A 23272-nucleotide genomic window follows, 5' to 3' on the forward strand; every position below is an offset into this window, starting at 1 on the left:
AGCATTAAGCCTCAGAAATATTTTGCATGGAGGGAGCTTTTCAAGAGAAAATGAAATTTCATTCTTTAAAACATCCCACATTCTGCATTTTGAGTCTGTAATTGTACCTGATTCAGGTGGAACACAACAAATTCATCACTCCCAAGTCCCCAAGCCCCAGCCTCCCATATTTGACTTCTCCTTTGTTAAACAGAAAACAAATACAATTCCGTCTTTATGTATCAAAGAGCATTTTAAAAGGCAGTCTTTATTTAAATACAGACAAAACATGTACCCTCACCAGCCCTTGACAATTCCTCAGTGTAATGGAAGTTAATCCAGCAGCAAGAAACCTCACATTTAAAAACCCTCACAAAGGCAAGTGCTGAGCTCTGACTAAAGGAGCCTCCCAGCTGTGAAGCCCAAGAGCTCTGCAAGAGGAAGCCTCAAAAAACAAGTTTAAGACTCTGCTCAGGCAGATCTCTGGGAGAAAAAGTAGTGAATTTTCCAACTTAGAGAAGTTTTAAGCACAGTTTCTTAAGGATGGGCACTGGGTTTGTAATCAATTAAAAAAGAATGTAACTGAAGTGCTGTGGAACAGACATTGGTGAAGATTTCTCAGCCAAATGAATCAGTGACATTTCTGAGGTGCACACACAAAAATTCAGATGCACAAGTTTCTTTCTTTGAGAGGACATTTAAGGTCTCTAAGGCAAAATTATTCTCATTTTCCCCTGCAGCAGCACTGTTACATTTCAGTTGCAATGTGGATATTCCTTAAAAAACCTTAGGAATATATTTTGAGGTCCCACTTGTTAAGATAGAAGAGGATGAGATGAAGTGTGAGTTTTAACACCAGAACTAGAAGACCATTTCTTGAATTCATCTAAACAATTTAAAATCCTGTTTGAATTCTTATGGCACAACTCAGAACCAGAGGCCTACTTGGCCAATAAACAAAAAAAACACAAAAAAAATTCACCAAAACCCCAGACTGAAAGATACAAACCAGAGCTTTACAAATAATGAATTGTGGCTGAAGGCAGCTTAAGGCTTCATGACAGTGTTTTACACCAAGTTCTGCTGCTCTTTGTGTGATCTATTCTCTACCAGAGTTCAGCGGGATTGCACAGACACAACACAGAGCAGAACTGGCTCCTTCTGCCACTCTGAGCAGGACACAGTCCCATTACCTTGTGTGTGATTCAGACGGGCAGGGGAACAAGCTTAGCCCTTCCTGCCAGGATCATTTTATTCTCCACCCCCTCCCTTCAGTACAGTTAGAGATGACTTATAAAAATTAAACCCCGTACACTAATAAAAAAATTAGCGCGGGGTGAAAAGTCTCAATATTTGTAATTCTCCTGCCACGTCTGGCAGAATCCAAAGCGGCCCCAGCGCGGCTTCCCCAGAGGCAGCTGTTGGCAGCACAATCACACAGGGCTGCAGGAGCTGGGCAATCCTGCTTGGAAAGCTCTCCTTAGTCCGTGGTGGACCTCCTGTACCAGAACCTGGCCCTGTAGTCGTCGCTGCAGGTCATGAAGCCGGGGTTGGTGGGGGAGTGCACGATGCAGCGCACGATGCTGTTGTGGCCCAGGGACAGGAGGTTCCTGCGCTCTGCAGTCCTGGAGTCCCAGCAGCACAGGCTTATGGTCCTTTCATCTGGCAGCAGCACATAATCTTCTGTGTGGTTGAACACAGCCTGAGTCCTGTGCACCTGGCGGCCGCTCAAACCAGCACCTAAATATAGGCAGCAAAATGGGGACTTTTAGGAAGTTTTCAATACCTAAGAGTATCGATTTTCTACAAAGCTCTATTTTCTCTGCTGTTCAACCACTTCCACAAGCAACAGGTGATGCAGTAACTGATATTCTTTTGTAGCTGTATCACAGGACCAGAAAGATTTGAGTCCTGCCAGTGCCCCATCCCCACCTTGCCCCCAGTGCAGAGCTCTGAGTGCCACATCCAGGTGTTCCTTGGACACCTCCAGGGATGGCAACTCCAAACCTCCCTGGGCAGCTCCTGCCAAGGCCTGGCCACCCTTTCCATGGGGAAATTCCTGCTGCTGTCCATGCATATATTCTAACATTCCTTAGGGAGGGAGGAATACCTACTCCAGCTGAGCTATGTCCAATCCCTTACCTTCAAGAGTATTTCTGCCTTATATTTTTGCACGAGGCTTCCAGCTGTGACCAAGGAGAAGAGAACCCAGAACCTGATGATCCTTGAGGACTTTTCAGAGTGTTTATCACACAGCACACACTGTATGACCTACCTTGGCCATACCTTCAGATGAAATGTGTCTCCCACAGACACGGTGCACTGCACACTGTGCCTGGGATCCCGCACAGGATTCCCGGGAAAGTGCTGCTCCCTGCTGGCCGGGAGCAGGAGAGCTGCACTGCAAAACGGGACCCACAAACCCCAAAAGCTGACACAAACCATTTGCAGCATCTTTTGTGCTCCTGCTGCTTAAGCACATCAGTGCTTGACCCCAAAGCCTCTCACAAAGCTGCTGTCACATGCAAGGCTTCCACAGCCCTCATTACTCCCTAACTCCTGCTGAGATCCAAGCATGGCACTGTCAGCACGCTCCAAGGATGACTACCTCACACACAACTGCATCCTTGGCAGAAAATACACAAAAAAGGGAACAAACCAGCTGTAGGTGCATTTCAGAGCACTGCCATGGCTATAGAGCCACAGAGTTAATGGTTAAATCAACTGCCCTGAACTAGCTTCAGTGTTTCTTCTTATTTTTCCCCAATTTAGCAATAACTTCTCTCCAGAACAATGGAGTAACGATGTCAGAAAATTCTCCAAAATCTACTCAGACTAAAATACGTTTACAAAGACACACAGAATCAAAGCTGATCTTCTGGAACTGATCTAATAGAAATGTTTTCATAAATCTTGGGCAATTTATCCTCAAAGTAGCAGTTTCTCCATTGCCTTTAGGAATATTATTTCCTGACAGTATTCCCAGCTCTGCCATGGCTCAGCACCTGGAAAAGAAGGAGTCTGGAAGGTCACCTGCCACATACCTGTGTATTTCACCAGCGTCCGACCAGTGGATATCTCCCAGAGTTTAGCCACAGAGTCTTTCCCACTGGACAAGATATACTTGGAATTTTTGGAAAAAATAGCAGAACAGACTTCAGCTCCATCGTGTGCCTTCTCAAAGGTGGTGATGCAGCGGTTGGAGACCCCATCCCAGAGTTTGATGCAGCCATCCTTGCTGCCTGTCACATACATGTTGGCGCTGGCGTTGTAGTTGACGGAGCAGATGGCATCCGTGTGCTGGTCCTGGGGGTTGCAGGACACAAAGCACTGGAAGGTGTTGATGTCGTACAGACGAAGGGTTGGGTGCTGGGTCCCCACCAGGATGAAATCCCCAGAAGGGTGGAATGAAATGGAGCGTAACATCTCTGCTTCCTGTTGGATTAAGAACACATGGCGGAGTGAGAAAGGAGGAAAGCTGAACTGGAAGGGTCAGTGGTGTTCAAGTGCTAAAAAACTACTTGAATTATCAGCACAAACTGGAAAATGTTTCCTGTGGGATTGAAATGACAGGCTGCCCATAGCTGCACTGTAGTTTTTGTGCTAGAGCAGCCTGCAGTGCCCCCTTATTCTGGGATATTACAACCCCCACAAGCCCACCACCACCTAATCCCAAACGCTCCTCCAAAACAAAAGATAACAGAAATGACTTCCAAGTTAATTCAGATTAAAGCTGGTCTAATGAATAAAAAGCTGACAGGCTCTAGATTTAAATACAAGTGTCCATGATGCACAGAATTAAGACACAATCTCTGTCATGTCTGGTGATGTATCTGTGTGCTCCTGCACCCCTAACCCCTGATCCCCTGAGGCACAGCCCAGCTCACAACACCTCAGCACTCCAACAGCTGAGCTTTGGCTGCTCTGAGCAGTATCTCACCTGGATGTATTTGAAGGCTCTTTTGGCAGAAGGTTTTGAATAATCAAACAATTTAAGTGTGTAGTCCCTTGAGCCAGATGCCAGGATCTGTTCTGTTGGGTGGAAAGCTAAACACGTCACTTCATCCACGTGATCGTACAGAGTCCGGATCACCGGGTGGTTCTCCATGTTCTGCTGTGCTGTCTCGTTCATCATGACCTACAAAGATCATTCAACATGTTGCTGTTGGAAAACAAAGCAGGTTTTTGACAGAAAACTAGGTTTTAGGCTTGCCAGAGTGGCTGAACAACAGCTGAACAACAGCTCCTTTTTGACGTGACCAGGCACACAATCTGTTCCCTTGGTTATTTGAAGACCCTTTATAGGTCAACAAATAAGATCCCTGTATCTTCACAGAGGTCAAAACAACTTGGCTCAAGGACAAAATACTTCAGTAGAAGAGAACTGGTGCAAGAAAACATCACCTTCATAAACAGCCCAAAGCAAAACACTGACTGCTGGAAGAATTGAGAGAAGCTGCACTGAAACTGCAGCTCTTTGCTGAGAATTTGGTGTGTGCTCTCTGAAAAAAAAAATCCCACTTTTCACTGCCACCTGATAACTGAATGCCTTGGAGAAAGATAAAGGAAATCAATGTGTGGCACAGTCCTAAATACACAGTGAAAACATGGGTGGCCATGAGGGCTGCAGATGCCACGGGTGGGTTTAACATGAACTGTGCTCAGACAATGCAGCCATGACCGGCACCCAGCAGAAGCCACTTCTGGCTCAGTTCTCTCCCTGCTGCTGCCAGGGGTGACACAGTGTCCCTGCCCTGGCTCTTCTTCCTTCAAAGAGAAGGAGCAGCTGCTGGAGTAGGGAATATGTTGAGACAGGTATGTAGTCCCATCCACTGAGGCAGCCACAAGGTACTGACATGACATGGACAGAATTCCCAGAGTAGTTACAATTCCTGACTTATCCCAATGGGCACAGAAGAGACAGGATTCCAAGAGTGGCTGCAATTCATTATCTCAATGGGCACGGCATACACAGGATTCCCAGAGTGACTACAATTCACTATTTTGACAGACATGGCACAAACACGATTGCCAGAGCGGTTACAATCCCTTACCTCAATGGGCATGGCACTCTTGGCCAGCATCCTCTCGGTGTCCAGGATTTTGATGGAGGCATCAGCCGAGCCCGTGGCTATTAGCTGTCCATCCCTGCTGTAGGTGGCCACGCGGCAGGGCCCTTTGTGGGATGTCACGTAGCAGGTCTCGTACTCGGACGCCTCGGGGGACATGGTCTGCACGTCAGCGTCGAACTCCAGGTCGATGCCGGTGCCCGGCGCCACGGTGTCCGAGCGGCCGATGGCGTACTGGACAGCGCTGTCGTCGTTCTCCATGCCTGGGGACACAGCAGGGCGGCACTCAGGGCTGGCACCCTTCTCAGAGCCCACCACGGCTCCAGGGGAGGCTGTGGCAAAGGCAGCCCTGACGGGAGAGCTGAGCTGGCAGAGCAGGTTTGGTCACACAGCACTGGAGGAGTGAGAGAGCACTGGAGCAGGCCCAGCTCCTGGTGAACTCTGGGAATACCCCAGTGAAGATGGCAAAGGGCTGATAAAGGCACTGACAATCAGCCACTGACCTCAGACAGGCCTCTGGTCAGCTCTTCACAGGGCAGCAACAAGCCCCAACACTATTATATGAGTTTTAAAGTAAAAAACCCAGAGCATTTACTGACTCTTTTATTGTTTTACTGCACTGAAGCCAAACTACCCCAGCACGGCAAGGGAAAAAACTTGCTGGTCTTCAAGCCCACTTCACAGACTTTTATCTTTATTTCAGGATGCAGCTACAGACCAGAGTTCAGCACTGGAAGTGGCAACAGGGCAGACACCAGCCCAGTGGTGATCTTTTCATTGCTTTGATCTGCTCAAGTCTAGAATTTGTACTTCAAACAGACACAAAGCTTCACAGATTTATACCCTCAGAACTCAGCTAGTTCAGGCAGCAGAACCAGTTGAGTTACACATGGTGTCATGGCCAGAGCTCTTCCAGGACTTGGTCAGCTTGTTCCAACTGCAGCTGAGGGGTTTTCCCTGTTCTCCCCACGCTGCAGCACTTCCAGAGGGAAGTACAGGGAAAGAACAGGTGACAGCCCTGCTGAGACCCCAGAGTGTGAAACTGTTTCCTGGAGACTGTTATATAAAGGCCAGCAAAGATTGCCAATGGAAGGATATGCTCCCTTTCCAACACTGCCAGGAACAGCAGAACTGTGAGGGTGAAATTTTCCTCAGATCTGTGAGCTCAGTGATCCCGTTCACTGGGATGTTTTGAGAAGGCTGCCACTCACCCAGAGCCCTGAGTGTCCTGAAAGGAGTTCAAACAGATTTGGACAACACTCAGGGATCTGGTTTGTTGTTAATGAAACAGAAATGCCCTTCAAAAAACCCCACAGAGGCAAAGGCTGTACCCAAACGTACAAGTGTTGTGCTATTGCCAGACACCACCTTTGCATCAAAGGTGTCTTTGCAGTGACACCAACCCCTTACTTCACTGGGGAATTAGAAACTAGACTTTTATGTCAGCTTTTGACTCCAGCTTACCTAACTTAATTAGGTGCAGCAGTTGTTCAGAGGGTGCACAGACCGACTGTGGTTTGATCTCATTTATCAAGCCATTAGCAATGTTGATGTATCCATCATACAGAAGCTGACTAATTATCAGTTTGTAAAGTTGCTGACGGTCTTTCAAACTGACTTTTGTCCTATACATTGTGAGCAGGGACTGCCTTGGGGGGGCCTGGAATGAAGAACAAAAATCACATACAAGAGAGTTGCATGAAACCACCGGAACCTTGGAACAAATCTCAGGGCAAGCACCAGAGATTGCTGTGGTTTTGGTGAAAAGCAGAGATGGGGGGAAGGGGGAAAGAGGAGGAAAGAGAGAGAGAGAGAGGAGAAAAAGGCAGGAGAAAGGGAAGGAAAAGGGAAGGAAAAGACGGGAAAAAGGGAAGGAAAAGGGAGAAGGGGGAAGAAGAGGCAGGAGAAGGGAGGAATAGAGAAGGAAGAGAGGAGAGAAAGGGGAGGAAGAGAGGGGAGAAAGGGGAGAAAAACGGGAGGAAAAGGGAAAGGGCAGGAAAAGAGGGGGGAAAGGGAAGGAAAAACCTGTTGCGCTTGTTTTCTGTGTAAATGAAAATCTCGGCCACAAACCGACCCGGCCGTGCTAAGCAGCACCGGAGCCGGCAGCAGAGCTGCGGCATGAGCCAAAAGAGCCAGCCGGTGCTGCCGGCGGGCCCGGGCTCCGATGGATGGATGCACGGGGCGCGCAGGACAGCACCGCGCCGGCCCCGCCGCCCGCCCTGCGGGGGCCCCGCGCCCTCCCCGCCCTCCCGCCGGCCGCGGGCGGCCCGGAGCCCCGTGCGGGGCGGTGCCGGAGCCGCGGGCGGGGCGGCCCCGGCGGTCCCGGTACGTACCGAGCCTTCCTTCTGCCGCCCCCGCTCTGCCCCTAAGATGGCGGCGGGAGCGCGGAGCGCATCGAGCGGCGGCGGCGGCAGCGGCGGGGGCGGCCGGGCCCGCAGGACGCTCCTCCGCGAAGGCTGCTGCATCGAGCGCCCGCACATCGATGGGAGGCGGCTCTTGGGGGGGGGCGACACAACGGGGCGGCGTCACGTGACCGCCCCCCCACCCCCCCCCCCGCGTCACGTGGCGGGGAGGCGGGAGCCCCCCCCCGAGGCGGGGGGAGATGGCGGGGGTCCCGATCCCCATCCCGGGGGTCCCGATCCCCATCCCGGGGGGTCCCGATCCTTATCCCGGGGGTCACGGGGTCCCCGCTCCCCATTCCCCCCTTGCTAGGGATCCCGGGGTCCTTCTCTCCGCTCCCTCTTCCGAGTGTCCCCATTCCTCTCCTTCCGAGGGACCCTCCTCGCCATTCCTGCCCTTCCGGGGGTCCCGCTCCGAATCAGGGATCCCGGGGGTCGCTCTCCCCATTCCTCCCCTTCCGGGGATCCCTCTCCCCATTCCCATTCCCCCTTCCGGGGGCAGCGGGGCCTTGGCGGAGGCCGCAAAGCCGCGCTCGGGGCGGGATCGCGGGCGGGGGAGCGGCGCGGGCCGGGCCCCGCCAGGCGCGGGGGGAGCCCGGGGGTTCTTTTGTGTCGCAGCCGCAAAGCTCCGGAGCGCCGCTTCCGCCAGACCCCGGATCCCAAACACGGCGACGTGAACGGGCTGGGAATTAAGCGGCTGGCGCTACTGCCCAGCGTCGCGGGCGGGCCCTGCCCCGTCCCCGTCCCGGTCCCCAGCGCAAACCGACCCCTCCCCGAGTCCTACTCACGTCAGCCTCGAGAAAGGGCAGCCGGAGCGGGCGCGGGTCGAGCAGCGGGGCTGCCATGCTCCCCATGCCCCGGGGCAGCTGTCGTCTGTCACACGCTGCAGCGACACGGCGACCCGACATCTTCTTTTTACCTATCCTGAACCACTTGTAAACACCAACACACACAACCAGGGTCTCCTTCGCTCTTGTTTTCAGCACCGCGGAGACAGTAAAAAGTTGCCTTGGATCGCAGTTCTTCACAAGCCCCAAGTGCCGACTGGAGTTTCCTCGCTCCGCGGCGCCTCGCAGGGACCCGCGGGCTCCGAGCTGCGGGGCAGCAGCGCCTCACGCCGCGCTCGCTGCGCTACTCACGGGCCGCGTTCGCTGACCGGCCGCGCTCCCGCTGTGCCGGCGTCTCCTCGGGGGCCGCGCGGCTCTGGGCGCTGCCGGGGGCTGCGACGCGAGGGGTCCGCGCCTCGCTCAGGCCGGGCCGGGCGGTGCCTTCGCACTTCGCCTTCGCCCTAAAGCGCTGGCGGCACGTGCCGATGTCCGGGGAGCACGGCACCGGGAGGCTCCGGCCCTGCTCGGCCCGTCCGGGGGGGCACCCACACAATGGCCCCGCTCGCGCTCGGCCCCACGCGCGGTGGCAGCAGCGCCGCTCCCCGGCCTCGCCCGGGGGTGGATGGGGGTGTCTCGGGGGAGATCCGGCAGGAGCGGGACTGACCTGGCGGCGCTCCCGGGCGCGGACCGGAGCGGAGGCGGCGGCGGCCACAGGTGGGAGCGCGGCGCGTTACGCGATTTGCGTAGCGGAAGCGGCGGCTCGGCCGGCGGGAAGTGCGCGGGCGGCGCGCGCCGGGGGGCGCGGCGCTACGCAAAGTGCGTAACGCGCCGCGCGGCGACAACGCCGGCAGAGGGGCGGGCGCGGCGACAACGCCCCTCGCGGCGCGGCGGAGCGCGGCCGGCAGCCAATGAGCGGGCGGGGCGCCCGCGGGAGGAGCCAATCAGCGTGCGCGGGTCGCGGGAGGGAGGCCAATGGCGGGCGGCGGGGGTTTAAAGGGGTATTTAAGGCGCGGCGGTTTGAATTCAAACAGTTCCGGCGGCCCTGAGGTGGCGGGTCACGGGTGAGCGCCGGGGCCTGGTTCTGTGGGGCGGGCAGGGGGGTATTGGTACAGGATAGCTATCGATAAGGAATGGTAATTGATAAGGGACACGAGCCTTCCTGTGCTCCCGCACTGACCCCCCTTGGCTCCCTCTCGCCCGCAGCCGGAGCTGTGCGTGCCGCTCTCACGCTATGGACAGGAACACGAAGGAGAACCACGCCGCGTACCCCGGCCGCGCTGCCAAGGTAAAGGGGTGAAATACGCGGTTTGTGTTCGTGATCCTGAGCAGTTCCCACTGCTGGGTTGTTGGTCTCGGTCCCTGGGAGTTTGCCATTAAAATCCTGGTCGGTTCGGGGATGGAGGTTTTTAGTTTTTACTTGGTGGGTGCGTTTTTCCCCATCACATATTAACTACAGGTTTCAAACTAGTAACTTATCTTTCAGAGCTGGCTTTTAAAGTTATAAGATATATTTAGAAAATATACTGTATATTATATATACTTATAGAAATCATTAGTGATCGCTAATGAATGACTGGTAGTATATTAATAATTAATATAGTATATTTGCATATCTTATTAAATGGGGACATCCTCCTTATATTTTAAGTATTTAAGAGCCTTTAAAGTGAAAGCCAGTGTGTATAATCAAATTATTTTAGATACAGTTTTTAAAAGCAAACTCTATGTCAATGTCACTATTGACACACATGTGCAGCAGGGCTCAAGATCACCCTAATTATGTATTTTTTCCATTTAGAAATACAGGTGGTTTCTCACTGTTTTACATAAAACTAAATAGGTCTGGTATGTTTTTGGAACAGGATAAGCAAAATTTCCTTTTAATAAACCACCCAGTGTGTGTTTGGTTTTTTTTAGTGCTTTTTGTGGTTTTGCCATCCCTAATGGGGCCAGAAAGATTCTGGTGTGCTGTTGCACAACTAACACGTTCTCATTTCCCTTTGAAGGTTGGAAATGCCATCGGAGATGGCCCCAAACGTGTCCCTGTGTCGCAGCACTCAGCCCAGAGCCGGTTACTGACCAGTGGAGTTCCAGCTCGTGTTCTGTGTCCCACAAACTTCGCCCAGCGAGTTCCTGTGCAATCCCAAAAACCTGTACTGTCAACCCAAAAACTGTCCAACAACCAAACAGCGCAGCAGCTCCGACCCAAACTGCCCCAGCAGGCGACTGTGACACCTCAGGCTGCAAGCAAGAGCAGTGAAAAACCTCCCCAGGCTGCAGCACCTGGTAATTCTGAGCATGATTTACATATGATCGCAGCTGGGGCGCTCAGGATACTCCTAAAGCTGCTGCTGATCCAGGGACAGTCCTGGAGGGAAGTTCTCGGTTGTGCCCCCAAAGAGAAAATCAGCACATGGTTCACCTCGAGTGTTACTGCACCATCCTTGTGAAGTTATCTCTAAATTAATCAATTAAAGCCAGTATGGTGTTAATAATTTCTAGGTGCTCAGCAGCCAGCTGGGAGTTAATGTAATTTGTACTCAGACCTCACAGGTTTTCCAAGATTCATGCACAAGAGTACTTTTGTTTGGGGAGGGGGAAAGAATTCATGGGGTTTTATTCTCAGAAAGCTTTTAAAGTTATATTTTATCAGCACTGTTTCTTTTCTAGCAGCTATGCTAGGATGCTTAAAATGTCATTGAATGGATTCTGAAAGTTTCTTCAGATGATGCACAGGGCTTAGATCTGTTCCCTTTTGTGGGTCTGGTTCATAAATTGATTTCCTTCTCTGTACACAGCAAAAAATCCTGATGCAGAAAGCACCTCTAAACAGAAAACTGAAGAGACTGGCAAGAAGAAAACTGAAGAGACTGAAAAGAAGAGTGACGAAACTAAAAAGTAAGTTTTATGCATAAATTCTGGATAACTGAGCCCTGCTGGAGTTGCCTTGGCTGTGGAGCCTGGTGACCCCCACACTTTGCAGACACAACACAAGGAAAGCTGACTTTGACCTGATAATTGTCAGGAACAAGGACTTGCTGTAATCCAAGGAAAACTTTGGACTAGATGCAGAGTAGCTCTTCCCATAGGAGAACACTGATAGCTGTTGCCCCATTTATGAGATAGAGTCCTGAAAACAAAGCCTCCTTCATCTGGGCAGGAGGCTGAAGTCTAATTTGGGTTGAAATAGGATTTGTTTGTGGCAATTCTAAATTGTTTTGCCATGCCCTGGCAATGTGTCTGGGTTAGGACTATCTAAAGGAGCCCAGCTTGGTAAACAGTTTTCATTTTGTAGTAGTGTGGTTGGTGTAGTGTCTGCAAAAGCTCCAGGAAGAAAATAGCTTTCAGAATTTCCTTTTGAAAAATCTCAATGCCTTTATTCTCTTGGTGTTTTCTTCAAGAGTACAATCTAGCTTAGAGCCCTAAGCATCTTTTGTACAAGAATGTTATGAACTGTAAATTTGAGTCAAAGCCAACACAACTAACAAGTTTTTAACTTTCCTCCTGCAGAAGGCAATGGTCTCTTGATGATTTTGAAATTGGTCGCCCTCTGGGGAAAGGAAAATTTGGGAATGTGTACCTGGCACGTGAAAAACAGAGCAAATTTATTCTTGCACTGAAAGTGCTCTTTAAAACACAACTTGAGGAAGCTGGTGTAGAACATCAGCTACGAAGGGAAGTGGAAATACAGTCTCATCTTAGGTAAGGTTTAGTGAGTATTTACTCTGCTTTGTTTGCATCCAAATAAACAAAGTAACCTTGATTATGATAAAGTTCTTTATGATGAGATTTCTTTGTGTGTTGTGAGCTGAAGGAACACAGATGAGCTGAAATTCCTGTGCTTGCCTTGAAACTGGGGGAAGCAGGACAGGAAATCAAAAATTCTGGACAAACTCCCAGTTCAGAAGAACATTGAAGTCTCTTTGCAGGCACCCCAACATTCTCAGATTATATGGCTACTTCCATGATGTGACAAGAGTCTACCTGATCCTGGAGCATGCACCTCGTGGAGAAGTCTACAGGGAACTTCAGAGGCTCACCAAGTTTGATGAGCAAAGAACTGCTACTGTAGGTTGTTCAGCTTCCTCTCCATTCCTCTGTGTGTCTGGAATATCTGCAGGATAGAGCCAGCCCAAGTTCTGTATTCTAATGGGGGAAACTGAGATTCCTTGGCTGTGCTAGTTGGTATCTGGGCAGGGAATAATTGGGAAGACTAAGTGCAGTGCAGGAATTTATGTTCAGAATTGCTTAACATTGCACAGCAGAGCCTGTATTGCCAGGCTTCAAGGGTTAAGGAATATTTTGCTTTAAGTTAAAACTATAATTATGTCTCAAAAAGGTTGTGCTGCATCCAGATAAACTCAGGTGACAATGGCTTAAAGATTGTTCTTTCTGCACCCAGTACATCACAGAACTTGCAGATGCCCTCTCGTACTGTCACTCCAAGCGTGTGATCCACAGAGACATCAAGCCAGAGAACTTGCTGCTTGGATCAAATGGAGAGTTAAAAATTGCTGACTTCGGGTGGTCTGTGCATGCTCCATCTTCTCGGTGAGAATTCAGTCTCTTGTGCAGTGCTGTCCCTCTGTAGTGTCAGTTCTTGTGTCACATGGTTGTGCAAGGGAGCTACGTGGGAACTTCTTGAAATACTGGGGGAAAAGGCTGCTGCAGCAAAGGTCCTAACAGACAGTGGTGTGACAGGAGTGTTGTTATCCTGCTTTTGGTTCAAACCTTGCTGACCCTGAAGGGGAAGGTTGGTGTAGGGTTGCCATGCTCCCTGAGATGACAAACCAGCACTTGGATTCAAACATTACACTGGCAATTTGGTTATTTCTTAGAGAGTGGGGAACTGCACTTGACAAGGGAGGAACAGAATTGTTCTAGTGTGTGGGGTGAAGAAAGGAGCTGGGACTGACTGATTGCAGGGATTGCTTTCAGGAGAAGCAGAAAATGTCTTGCTGGCTTTTCTTTCCCAGCTGAAAGTTCTGGTGGGGCTGAGTCCATTCAGGTGGACTGCACTGAGGTACAGGTGATTGCCAGCATTAGTTCTCATCTGGCCCTTGAAAGATATCCTAGAATTATCTTAATGATTAACTTGGACTTTTCTTCAGGAGAACAACTCTCTGTGGGACACTTGACTACCTGCCTCCTGAAATGATTGAGGGAAGAACACATGATGAAAAGGTGGATATTTGGAGCCTGGGAGTTCTGTGCTATGAATTCCTTGTAGGGAAACCACCTTTTGAAACAAAAACCTATCAAGAAACCTACAGAGCTATTTCCAGGGTAAGTGCCAGTGCTTATCTGGATTAGTTGGGCTGTGCTTTTAGCTCTAGAAAGGTTTCAGCAAACTTAAGTTTGAAGCATAATGAAAACAAACACAACAATATACAAATACTTTGACAAGCAGTGAGAAGATTGTTCAGGGTTATAGTGAAGTGATTTGATCTCATCTCAGTAGGCAGAAGGTGCACAGCCTGCCAGGCTGGCACAGCTTTCAAGGTGTAACTTGGAGGTTGAGTAGAGACCTTGGATTCTATAATTTGATTATTGCTGAAGGACTTCTGCCTAATTTTTAATGTCCTCTTTTCTTTAGGTGGAATTCAAGTTTCCTCCATTTGTAACAGAAGGTGCAAGGGATTTAATTTCCAAGCTCCTGAAGCATAACCCCTTCCATCGCCTGCCCCTGAAGGATGTACTTCTCCATCCCTGGATCACAGCAAACTCTACCAAGATTCCCACCAGCAGGAAGAGTGGTGGTGCTGCCCCATCCAAAACATAGTTTTAGGAGGGTGACTTGTGGGATCAACAAGAGGAGCCTGGTACTGTGACTACTGTAATGCTTACAATAGGAAAAGCAGGTCTTGGAATCTAGTGGCAACTGGGATGCAAATCCTTGGGTTGGCTGGTGTCTTAAACTCTAATTGCAGCATAAAGTTACTTGACTTTCTAGCTGGAGCTTGTGGAATATTTAATGTACTTGAAATCAGTTCCATGTGGGCCAGGTTTGCTGATGTAAGTATGAAGCTGTTGGAGGCTCTTGTGCTGTGGTCTGTGCTGAAAATGGTTCGTTGTTCCACCACAAGGAAGTTGTTCTGGCTTATGGAACAGTGCAATATCCTGGAGATGCCTGCTCCTCCCTCCCTGGGCTACTCAGGCTGTCTTACCTGTGGTGCAACCTGAAACTGAGCGAGGTGAATGCCTTTTTCGAGTGTTCTAAGAATGATGTGGCAATTGGTTTTGTCTCTAGTTTTAAATGTGAGTACTCAATTTGTAAAATAAAGACTTGTTACACTGCACCCGGCAGCGTGACCCTCCTCTGGCACTGCTTGGCTCCAACACCAGCACAGCTGGATTCCTGATTCCAGAGGTGAATTCCCACCTCTCAAAAATGAAACTCAAACCACACAGTCATTCACCATCCCACAATCCCAATTTAGGATTACAAGGTCACTACCAAATGTGTTGCCACTTAACCTGCTTGGCCTGCTCTGTCCTTTTTCCAGTGCATTTATTCAAAGATCTCCCATCTGATAACGTTTCTGCATCCCTTTCTCTCAGAAGTATTTTCAGATGATGCTGTGTAACAGCAAATAACACCAGGATGTTTATAACACATTCCTTAAAATGGACCAAGGGTCAGGCCCCTTGCCACCAAAAGCAAGACCAATAAAACACTTCAAGCAAGAAGAGAAAGCAATTTATTGTCTTTTCAGTATAAGACTTTGCTATTTTACAAATAATTTAAAAAAATGATCCTTCTACAAGCAAGGATTCTAGAATTCAAAATATATTCTTGAATTATTTTAAAATACACTTTGCAAAAAACTTTGTCTAAAACTGCCAGTAGTTTATACAACCATATAAGTAATTAGAATTCTGGCCATAATTTATGAAGCTGTTTCTTCACAGCAAGAAAACTCCAGTTTAGTACTGGTGTCTTCTGGCTTTTTAGGTACATTTGTTTTAAATGGTTTCAGCTTTACATATGCTTTTGAAAATGAAATTTTGAATATTCTCTATCACCTTTAGGACAAAACATCTTTCAGAAATTATTCTAACTGAAGTAAACAAGGCTGCCTTAGAGTTATTTTGGAATTTTTATCCTTGGTCCACATGAAACCTGTGACTTTCTGTGGGGAGGAGTTAAGGTGCAATTTAATGTTCTGGCTGAGGGGAGGCAAGAGGCTGCTCATAACAAGAAGTTATTTATTCCTCCTTCCTCAACCAACTCCCATCAAAACTTCACGATTCCTTCCTCTCTATTCACTAAGTTTTAGCAAAAATAAAAAGCATCAGGGAATGTTTCTGCTATTTTACTTAACTCAGAGCTCTGTATGCACAGATCTGTCAGAGCCACCTTGGGATAAGTGCAAGCACAAAGATAATTCCGGAAAGAGCAGCCAGCAGGTCCCAAACAGCCCCAGCGCTTTGCTCAAACTCCCACAGCAGCACAGGCCTGAGCCCAAAACCCAGGCTTACCCAGTGTGACATTCATTATCTGTTCTGGGATCAGTCTTAGGGTTAACAAAGGTGGAATGTGGATATCCAGATCTCTTAACTACATTCTAACACCACAGATCCCCATAAGGAAAGGCAAAACCCCCTCATTGCTACCTTCACAGGTCTCAGACAAAACACAGGAATTCTTCCTGGGAAGCTGGGAATTGGAATGCTTGGACTTCAGGGGCAGATTTGAGTTTCACCCACAGGAGCAGAAAGCTGCTGGGGTTAGTTTTAAGATTAAAAAAAAGTGTTTCCAGTACAAAACTAGATCTCAAAATAGTAAAATTCCCCCAACTTCTCTCTGCCTTGATGCTGTTTGAAGTATGTTCACATAGGTAATTCAAGGTACACTGATTTTAGTAGACTCAGGATTTCTTCTGAGCCTATAAACATTTAAAAAACCAAAGGACTTCAGTAATGCTGACACCAGCCAGCAAATTTTTAAACAATAAAATCTTGGACTGGAAGCACTACACATAGTTTTAGAAGAGTGCTTCATCTATTGTGACTAAACCAAATGTGACTGCAATAATTAATTATATGGGTACTCCTGCTGAAGTGAGTTCAGTGCCTGTGTTGTACTGCAAGGGCTACAATAAAATTATCTTCTAACCAAGGAACACCCACCTGCCACTTTAGATTCCTTATCAAGAGAACTACCCATGGAGTGAGAGATTGTTTATTCTGCTGGAAAGAGAATCTCACAGTTTCTCAGCTACATGGTAAAAAATTAATGCTATGACTCTGTTTTGAAACGAAAAAGAAAAAAAAAAAGAGGCTCAAAAAGATGGATTATAAAGACCCAGAACTGTGGTCATTGTCAAACATTTATATTCCCACTTGGGAGTACAAACCAGATCCCATTTGAACAGATTTTTCCTAAGAATAAGTAGCAAAAGGGAAGGGAGACAAGGGCAGCACTTTTCACAGTGACATTTACCTGAAAAAACAAGTAAGAAATACAAGATGAGATCAACCTGGACCCAAGTAAGTCTTTTAACAAAACTTTTCACCTGAAGAGCCAGGTGGAGACGGAGCACAGGAGAACAAGGAGGAGGAGGAGCTCAGGGGCTGGAGGCGGGGGGTTTGAAGAAGCCGGCCTTGCGGCAGTAGCGGACGATGAAGGGCACGGACACCACGGTGATGCTGATGCGCACGGGGGCGAAGAGCTTGTGCACAGCATAGGCCAGCACGAAGGTGCTGGTGCCAGCTGCTGCCCTGGACTGCAGAGAGGCCTCGCTGAATCCCAGCTTGAACAGAACCGCGTTCATGTCCACACCGCTGTGGAAACAGGAGACGCTGCTTTAGGTTAAGCTAAAAAATACAAACTGCTGGTTTGTTGTTTGCTAAATGTAATGGGTCACAACTCCTACTCAGCCTCTAGAGGTAAAATTTCTCTGCAGAGTGATTTTCAGTAAGTCACTGTGAATTTGCATTGGAATTTCATCTTCCCAAATTTGACATTAAACTCTATTGTGTGTCCTGGGGAAATTTATCACCTAAGCACAGACCAATGCAAACCAAATGAGGTTCCTGTTGTAACAAATTATCTAAGTGAAATGTTAAGGATCTCAAATGAACATTATCCTCTAAACTCATTTATAGACACAGCAGATTTCATCAGGGATTCAACCACACCTAAAGGAAAGTAAGCTGTCACCCTGTGCCACAATGCAGTAAAAGGAGAAATCAGGCATTCACATATTCCCACTGGAGTCAGGAAAAAGCAGCAGGGAACGTTTGGGGTAACAACACAGGCTCCCCTGTCTCCTCAGCTGGAATGCCTCGTGTAACTGATGCATTCCCACAAAGCCACACACACAATCCCCCAGCGACTCCTGTACGGCTCTCTCGCATTTTCACTCTAACCCTGTTCTAGTGGCTGTTGTTTTCCACAGTTCAACTGCACAAACTGTGTTCAACACCCAGAAGAATACACTTATCTCAAAGCCCCAGCACTTTTGCATGGCTCTATCTCGCCAGACCAAGCAAGAACAAAAGATATCTGCAAAACAAGTACATTTTCTGCCTGGTCAGTTAAGTTGGTGCTGTGTCTGCTGTTTTCCCTGCTGATGAACCTGTGCAAAATGACCATGTACAACACTCCTGGGAGATCAGGTCCATTTATGGACCACCCATACTCAAAATTCAGGAGTAACTATATATCCCATAGGCAAAAAGTGCCTATCTCCTGTCAGTGATAAGCACAATGGTAAGTGTATTTTACTTTTACCACTACCTAGAGGTGACAGACAGCAGTACAAACCTCACCTTGACACAGCCAGGTAGAAGATTCCCAGAGATACTAAGGAAATTCCAACGTGGAAGGAAACCCCTACAGCACCATATTCTTTAAAAATTTGTTTCAGCTGCTGGGATTTGTTGAGTTTCTTGTTGTCAGCACTGGGATCAGTGGCTGTGTTTTTGAGTGGTTCAGATGCATCCTAAAAAGAAAACATTTAAAAGTATTTCTTAGCATTAAGCACAAGATCATATTAGTCAGCAAAAATAATGAAAGAAATGTCTTGCACACAGAGTGATTTGGGAAGACAGTAACTCTCTTTTCCACATCAGCACAGCAGGTGCTGTGGCAGAGCCCAGACAAGCTCCCTTCTCCCAGCTATTCCTGTCAAAGGGATGCACCGAGCTTGATGTAAATTCTTACACAATTTAAGTTTCATAATTAAAATCAGATTATTTGATCCAAATCTGTGCCAAGGCACACCCACACAGCTGCTGGAGCCATGAGACTGAGGTGTGAGAGCTACTTGCTTCCACCCACTGCTCAGCTTTACCTTTGGAGCACAGCTTTTTGTTCCAGGGCTAAGCAGCCAGTGGCACTGGAAGCCCACCTGGGACCACTCAGCAACAGCTCCTTGATGGAAGAGATCCGATCTTTAAGTTCCTATAAATTACCCTTAATGGATCTGATGATGATCTAATGAGAGGATCAAAGTAAGAACTGCAACTGTTGATAGCAATAAACAACTCTGTTGCCATAGTGGAGACAACAATTGCAGGGACTCGCCAGGAGCCCAAATGCACTGAAAATGTTTGTCACAGTAGAAGTCATTGATAGATTTTTATTTGGGTACATTTCAAGAGCAGAACTTCACACTAAACCATATCCCAAAACAATCTGAAAAGAAATCTAAGGAGGGAAGCTGTGCTGGTAGCAATAAGGCAGCCCTTGAAAAACCCCCATGCCTGCCAGAGGAGAAATACTGACAGGAAGAAAACACTTGCACAAAAACCTCAGGATTTGTCTCTAATTAGTTGGCAATTGTCAGAAGAGATTAGAGGATTCCTTTCTTTCCAGCTGAGCTCAGCAGCAGTGACAATGTGACAGCCACCACAGGACAGGTACAGCCACCAAGTGCCTGCCACCACTGTCCCACTAACTGCGGTTTCATGGCAAATGAAGAAAATTTATGACAAATTAGAAGAAAAATATTCTTGATTAATTCCTGGACTTACTAAAGTTGCAAATGAGCATACAAGACAGTCTTACAACCCTCATAGTAAGCACAACACCCGCCCAACCCTAAACCCCCATTTGTTCGCTGTTTTTCTTTCTGGTAATTATTTTTGTTACTTTGTATTTTATTTTGACAGGATGTCATACAAATACATCAACAGGGAATTGTGCAGCTCAGCTTACTTTGATTCTTGTAGTTTTAAAATTTTCAAGCATAATGGATAATTTTAGATGTTTCTTTTGTGTCTTGTGAGCTCTGGGTCTTTGGATGGATCATAAGGACTGAAAAATTGTTTCTGATCTTTCAAGTCCATTCCAATTCACCTGTATTCATAGGCTCACACACCAGGAATGGTATTGAAACAAAATATTAAAAAAAGAACCACTTCAACAGATACTGCTGGGAGTACCCAGGGCAATCATGTACGGAATAATGTCCAGCTTAGCAAGTAAAGCTGCTGCCTATTTCCATGTCACTCTGTGACAATATTTCAGCTAAAAAGCCGATTTTATTCGCATCGTTCAGTCGATTTAAAGCATGAAAACATATCTAAACTACCCCGTGATGCTTCGCAGCGAGGAACGTTGATTTCTACAGATTTCTACAGATTTTCACGCTGTAGAAATTAAACTGCAGAAAGCTCACATTGCCAACGCGCCCACCAGCAGGTGCAAACCAGCTCCCACAGAAACCCGGGACAAACGCCACTTATTGATCCCATGGGGACGGGAGAGGCGACGGAGGTGACGATACGTCCAAAAATAAAAAACAACCTAAAGACACCTCCAAACAGCTGAGGGAGGTTTTTTTTTTTGGTGGCTTTGCGGCCAGGGTGGCGTTGGGCGGCCGCCCTGCCCTCACGTACCTTGGCGGCGGCGCGGCGCGGGCCCGGCCCCGGCGGCAGCGCGGCCCAGGCGGGCCGGGGGGCGCGGGCCGGGGGCCCGGGCGGCAGCAGCGGGGACAACAGCGGGGACAGCGGCGGGGACAGGCGGCACAGGCGGTACATGGCGGCACCGCCGGCACACGGCAGCGGCCCGGCCCCCCGAGCGGCATGACGGGCCGGGCATACGCCCCGACCGCCTCCTTAAAGCCGCAGTGTTCGCGTTCGTGAGGCGCCGATGCGTGTCCAGCCTGGCCTTGGGCGCTCCCAGGGATGCGGCAACCTGTGCCAGGGTCTCCCCATCCTCACAGACAAGAATGTCGTCCTAATATCCAGTCTAATCTTTCCCTCTTTCATTTTGAAGTTATTTCCCCTCGCCATGTCGCTCCAAGCACTTAGAAATAGTCACAGAACTACAGAATATCCTGAGTTGGACTGGACCCAGAGGGTTGATCCAATCCAGCTCCTGGCTCTGCACAGGACACCCCAACAAACGAGAGGGATTCTTCATTGGGAACTGGAGTGACAGGGCAAGGGGGAATGGCCTCGAACGTAGAGAGAGGAAATTCACACCCCAACAACCCCACCCTGAGCATCCCTGGCAGCGCGGTCCAAACATTGCTGGAGCGCTGGCAGCCGTTCCCATTCCCTGGGGAGCTGGGCAGTGCCAGCACTCTCTGAGGGAAGAACCTTTCCCAATATCCCACCTAAACCTCCCTGGCACAGCTCCAGCCGTTCCCTGGCTCCTGTCACAAGCAGCACCTTGCACGTGGCCTTGCTGAACTCCACGAGATCGCACAGTCCCACGTCTGAAGCTTGTCCAGGTCCCTGTGGATGCCATCCCATTCCTCCCGACACAGCTGGGAGCTGCCAGCAAACGTGCAGAGGGTGCCCTGCTAACTGCGATCACAAAGGTTCCATCCCTGCGTTTTCCACAGCGGCTCTGTGCCATCGCAGACACGGCTGCTCGTGGCAGGGTGAAGGGTGAATATTCCTGAAACCGCATCCCAAGGCCGAGCCCCAGCTATAAAATCCTGCTGGCTCCCAGCTGCAAAGCCTTTCCTCTTCAGGCAGGCTGTGTTTCCGCAGCCGTGGGAGCACGCAGGCCTGAGGACAATGGGAGAGCTGTGGTGGATAAATAGGTCCCCTGCAGAAGCAGCCGCGGTTCAGGAGCTGCACAGGACAGCACGGAGCGGTGCAGTGCTGTGGTGGCTGCTGCTGAGTGCGAGGCACCACAGAACAGATGGGTTTCAGGAGGATCTCAGAGAGGCAGAGAGCTTTGCGTGTATTAAAACAATCTGTTCTGTCTCAACAGCACTGCCTGTTCCAGGGCTTTACACTGCCTGCAGTTCTTGCTTTATAAATCCAGCCCATCTCCGAATGCTTTGGAGAAGAATAGTTTCTCAGAACACAATTTCAATGTTTATTACTGCTCCAAAGCAGTTTGCTACGTGTTTTCTGTGACTGATTACACACCAACACCAGCGGAGCAGACAGATGATATTGGCATGGCAATGCTCTGAGGAGAGCACACTACAACTTTGTCCTTTTTCTTTCTGAATAATAAAAAACCCCCAGGAGTTAATTCTGGTCTCAGTAAAGGAGATGTCAGTGGCAGCTCTGGGCTCTGCTCAGGGACACTGGGCAGTGTCTGTCTGGCAGATCCATCAGAGCTGTTGTGGGACACAGACCAGGGAGCTGCTCTCCTGTGACAGATGTGTTGCTGCTGCTGGACATCCAAAATCCTGGGCAAGTGCAGAAAAGAGCAGGAGGTCACTTAATGAGGCATGAAAGCATTAGTGCTGGGAGTTGCATATGCACAGCCTGGCTGGCTGCTGTCTCCACATCTCAGTGGGAGGTTTTGCTTGGAAGCTGGAAGGAACAGTATGATAAACACCCAGTGATGTATGCTCAGTGAAAAGGAGCAAACACCCAGGCTGGACACACCTTAATGTGAAGATGGTTTATAAGTGTAGAGAAAAAGACATTAGTTCTGTCCTGCTCATTGTAACCAAAATGGAGATGGTGCAGCTTCTGCACAGACACACATATTTACAAACACAAAATGTTTTGGTATCCACACCAAACATAAGATAAACTGAGAAAAGGGGTGCTGCAAAATGCTAAAAAATACACAGATCTCAGCAGTGTGTTCTGCAGTCCTGAAACAAGGCTGTGGGGTGTGGAGATGTGAACCCCAAATCCAGATGGCTCAGGGACGTGTTATTTAAAAATAAACCTGAATTACTGACGCGCTTTATCTACCATATTCATGCTCTGTCTGAACCCCTGTTCTATCTCTCAGCCTGTCTTTACGTAGATATATTTCTATTTTCCATTTGCAATTTTCCAACGGCCAGACAGTGCTGCTCTGGTTTTGTGTTATTTGTGTTATTGCAGTCACTGTTTATCATCAGTAAGAGGAAAGCTGGGAATTGAGCTGAGAGCTATTGAAGAGGCAGTAGGTATAATGTCACCAGGAGATGCATTTGAATTCCTATGAGGCAAAGACTTTTCCATAATGGCCATTCTCTATAATTTGTCAGACAGGTTTGTCATGTTTTTATCAGAATATGGATAATGTAGTAACATAGGGGGTACTCTACATCAAGGTATCTATTATAAACCTTTTAGATAACAATTTCCCTTCCATAATTTGACTTTCTGAAGTTAAAATCCCTCTTGGTTTGACAGCGCTGTAGGAACAGTAACAAAACTGAAGTGTGCTCTAATGTGCAATTCCTGTAAGCAGAAATCCAGGATGCAGAGTTGTTCAATCTGTGGTTTGCTGAGAGTCCAAGCTAAATACAACCACAGCTGCCTGTGGGACTCTGCAATGAGCTGGTTTAGGAGCTAAACCCATTTGCAGGGATACATGTGATCAGTAATTCACTAACAGCTTGGGAGAATGTCTTAGCCAAAGTACAACGATGTTTTGATGATGAAGAAATCTTAGAAGTCTGCTAAGTTTTCTAAATTGCATGAGAGCAGATTCATTACACGTTTTTCAAATTATTTAATCTACAAATAATTCAGGGATTGTGAATGTGCTGGTACCAAAATGTAATGCTTTCTAATGGACACGTAGGAATTGGTTCCTGTGTGAGAGTGGGAGGCAATTTCTTCTTCGTGC

At 48.4% G+C, this 23272-nt stretch overlaps 3 protein-coding genes across 3 annotated transcripts; 1 reads left to right on the forward strand and 2 right to left on the reverse strand.

Moving 5' to 3' along the window:
• Nucleotides 1-211: 211 nt before the first annotated feature.
• On the reverse strand, nt 212-9026 carry CSTF1 (cleavage stimulation factor subunit 1). The gene is made up of 7 exons (XM_005524856.3): nt 8236-9026; nt 7382-7543; nt 6513-6708; nt 5034-5311; nt 3920-4117; nt 3024-3414; nt 212-1719 (listed from the first exon to the last, which is right to left on the reverse strand). The coding sequence occupies exons 1-7, from the start codon at nt 8353-8355 to the stop codon at nt 1460-1462; spliced, it is 1605 nt and encodes a 534-aa protein (XP_005524913.1). The 5' UTR covers nt 8356-9026; the 3' UTR covers nt 212-1459.
• A 240-nt stretch (nt 9027-9266) lies between these two features.
• AURKA (aurora kinase A) lies at nt 9267-14573 on the forward strand. The gene is made up of 9 exons (XM_005524858.3): nt 9267-9335; nt 9478-9559; nt 10281-10560; nt 11073-11172; nt 11785-11976; nt 12204-12342; nt 12677-12825; nt 13386-13560; nt 13871-14573. The coding sequence occupies exons 2-9, from the start codon at nt 9506-9508 to the stop codon at nt 14054-14056; spliced, it is 1275 nt and encodes a 424-aa protein (XP_005524915.1). The 5' UTR covers nt 9267-9335; nt 9478-9505; the 3' UTR covers nt 14057-14573.
• A 385-nt stretch (nt 14574-14958) lies between these two features.
• MIMS2 (mitochondrial inner membrane scaffold 2) lies at nt 14959-20265 on the reverse strand. Its single transcript, XM_005524963.3, has 3 exons — nt 20125-20265; nt 18052-18224; nt 14959-17061 (listed from the first exon to the last, which is right to left on the reverse strand). Exons 1-3 carry the CDS (start codon nt 20263-20265, stop codon nt 16845-16847), a joined length of 531 nt encoding a protein of 176 aa, XP_005525020.1. The 3' UTR covers nt 14959-16844.
• Nucleotides 20266-23272: the final 3007 nt, after the last annotated feature.

Source organism: Pseudopodoces humilis, chromosome 19 (assembly GCF_049639895.1).
Source record: "Pseudopodoces humilis isolate 2021_Gansu_Grassland_sample_001 chromosome 19, ASM4963989v1, whole genome shotgun sequence".
NCBI lineage: Eukaryota > Metazoa > Chordata > Aves > Passeriformes > Paridae > Pseudopodoces > Pseudopodoces humilis.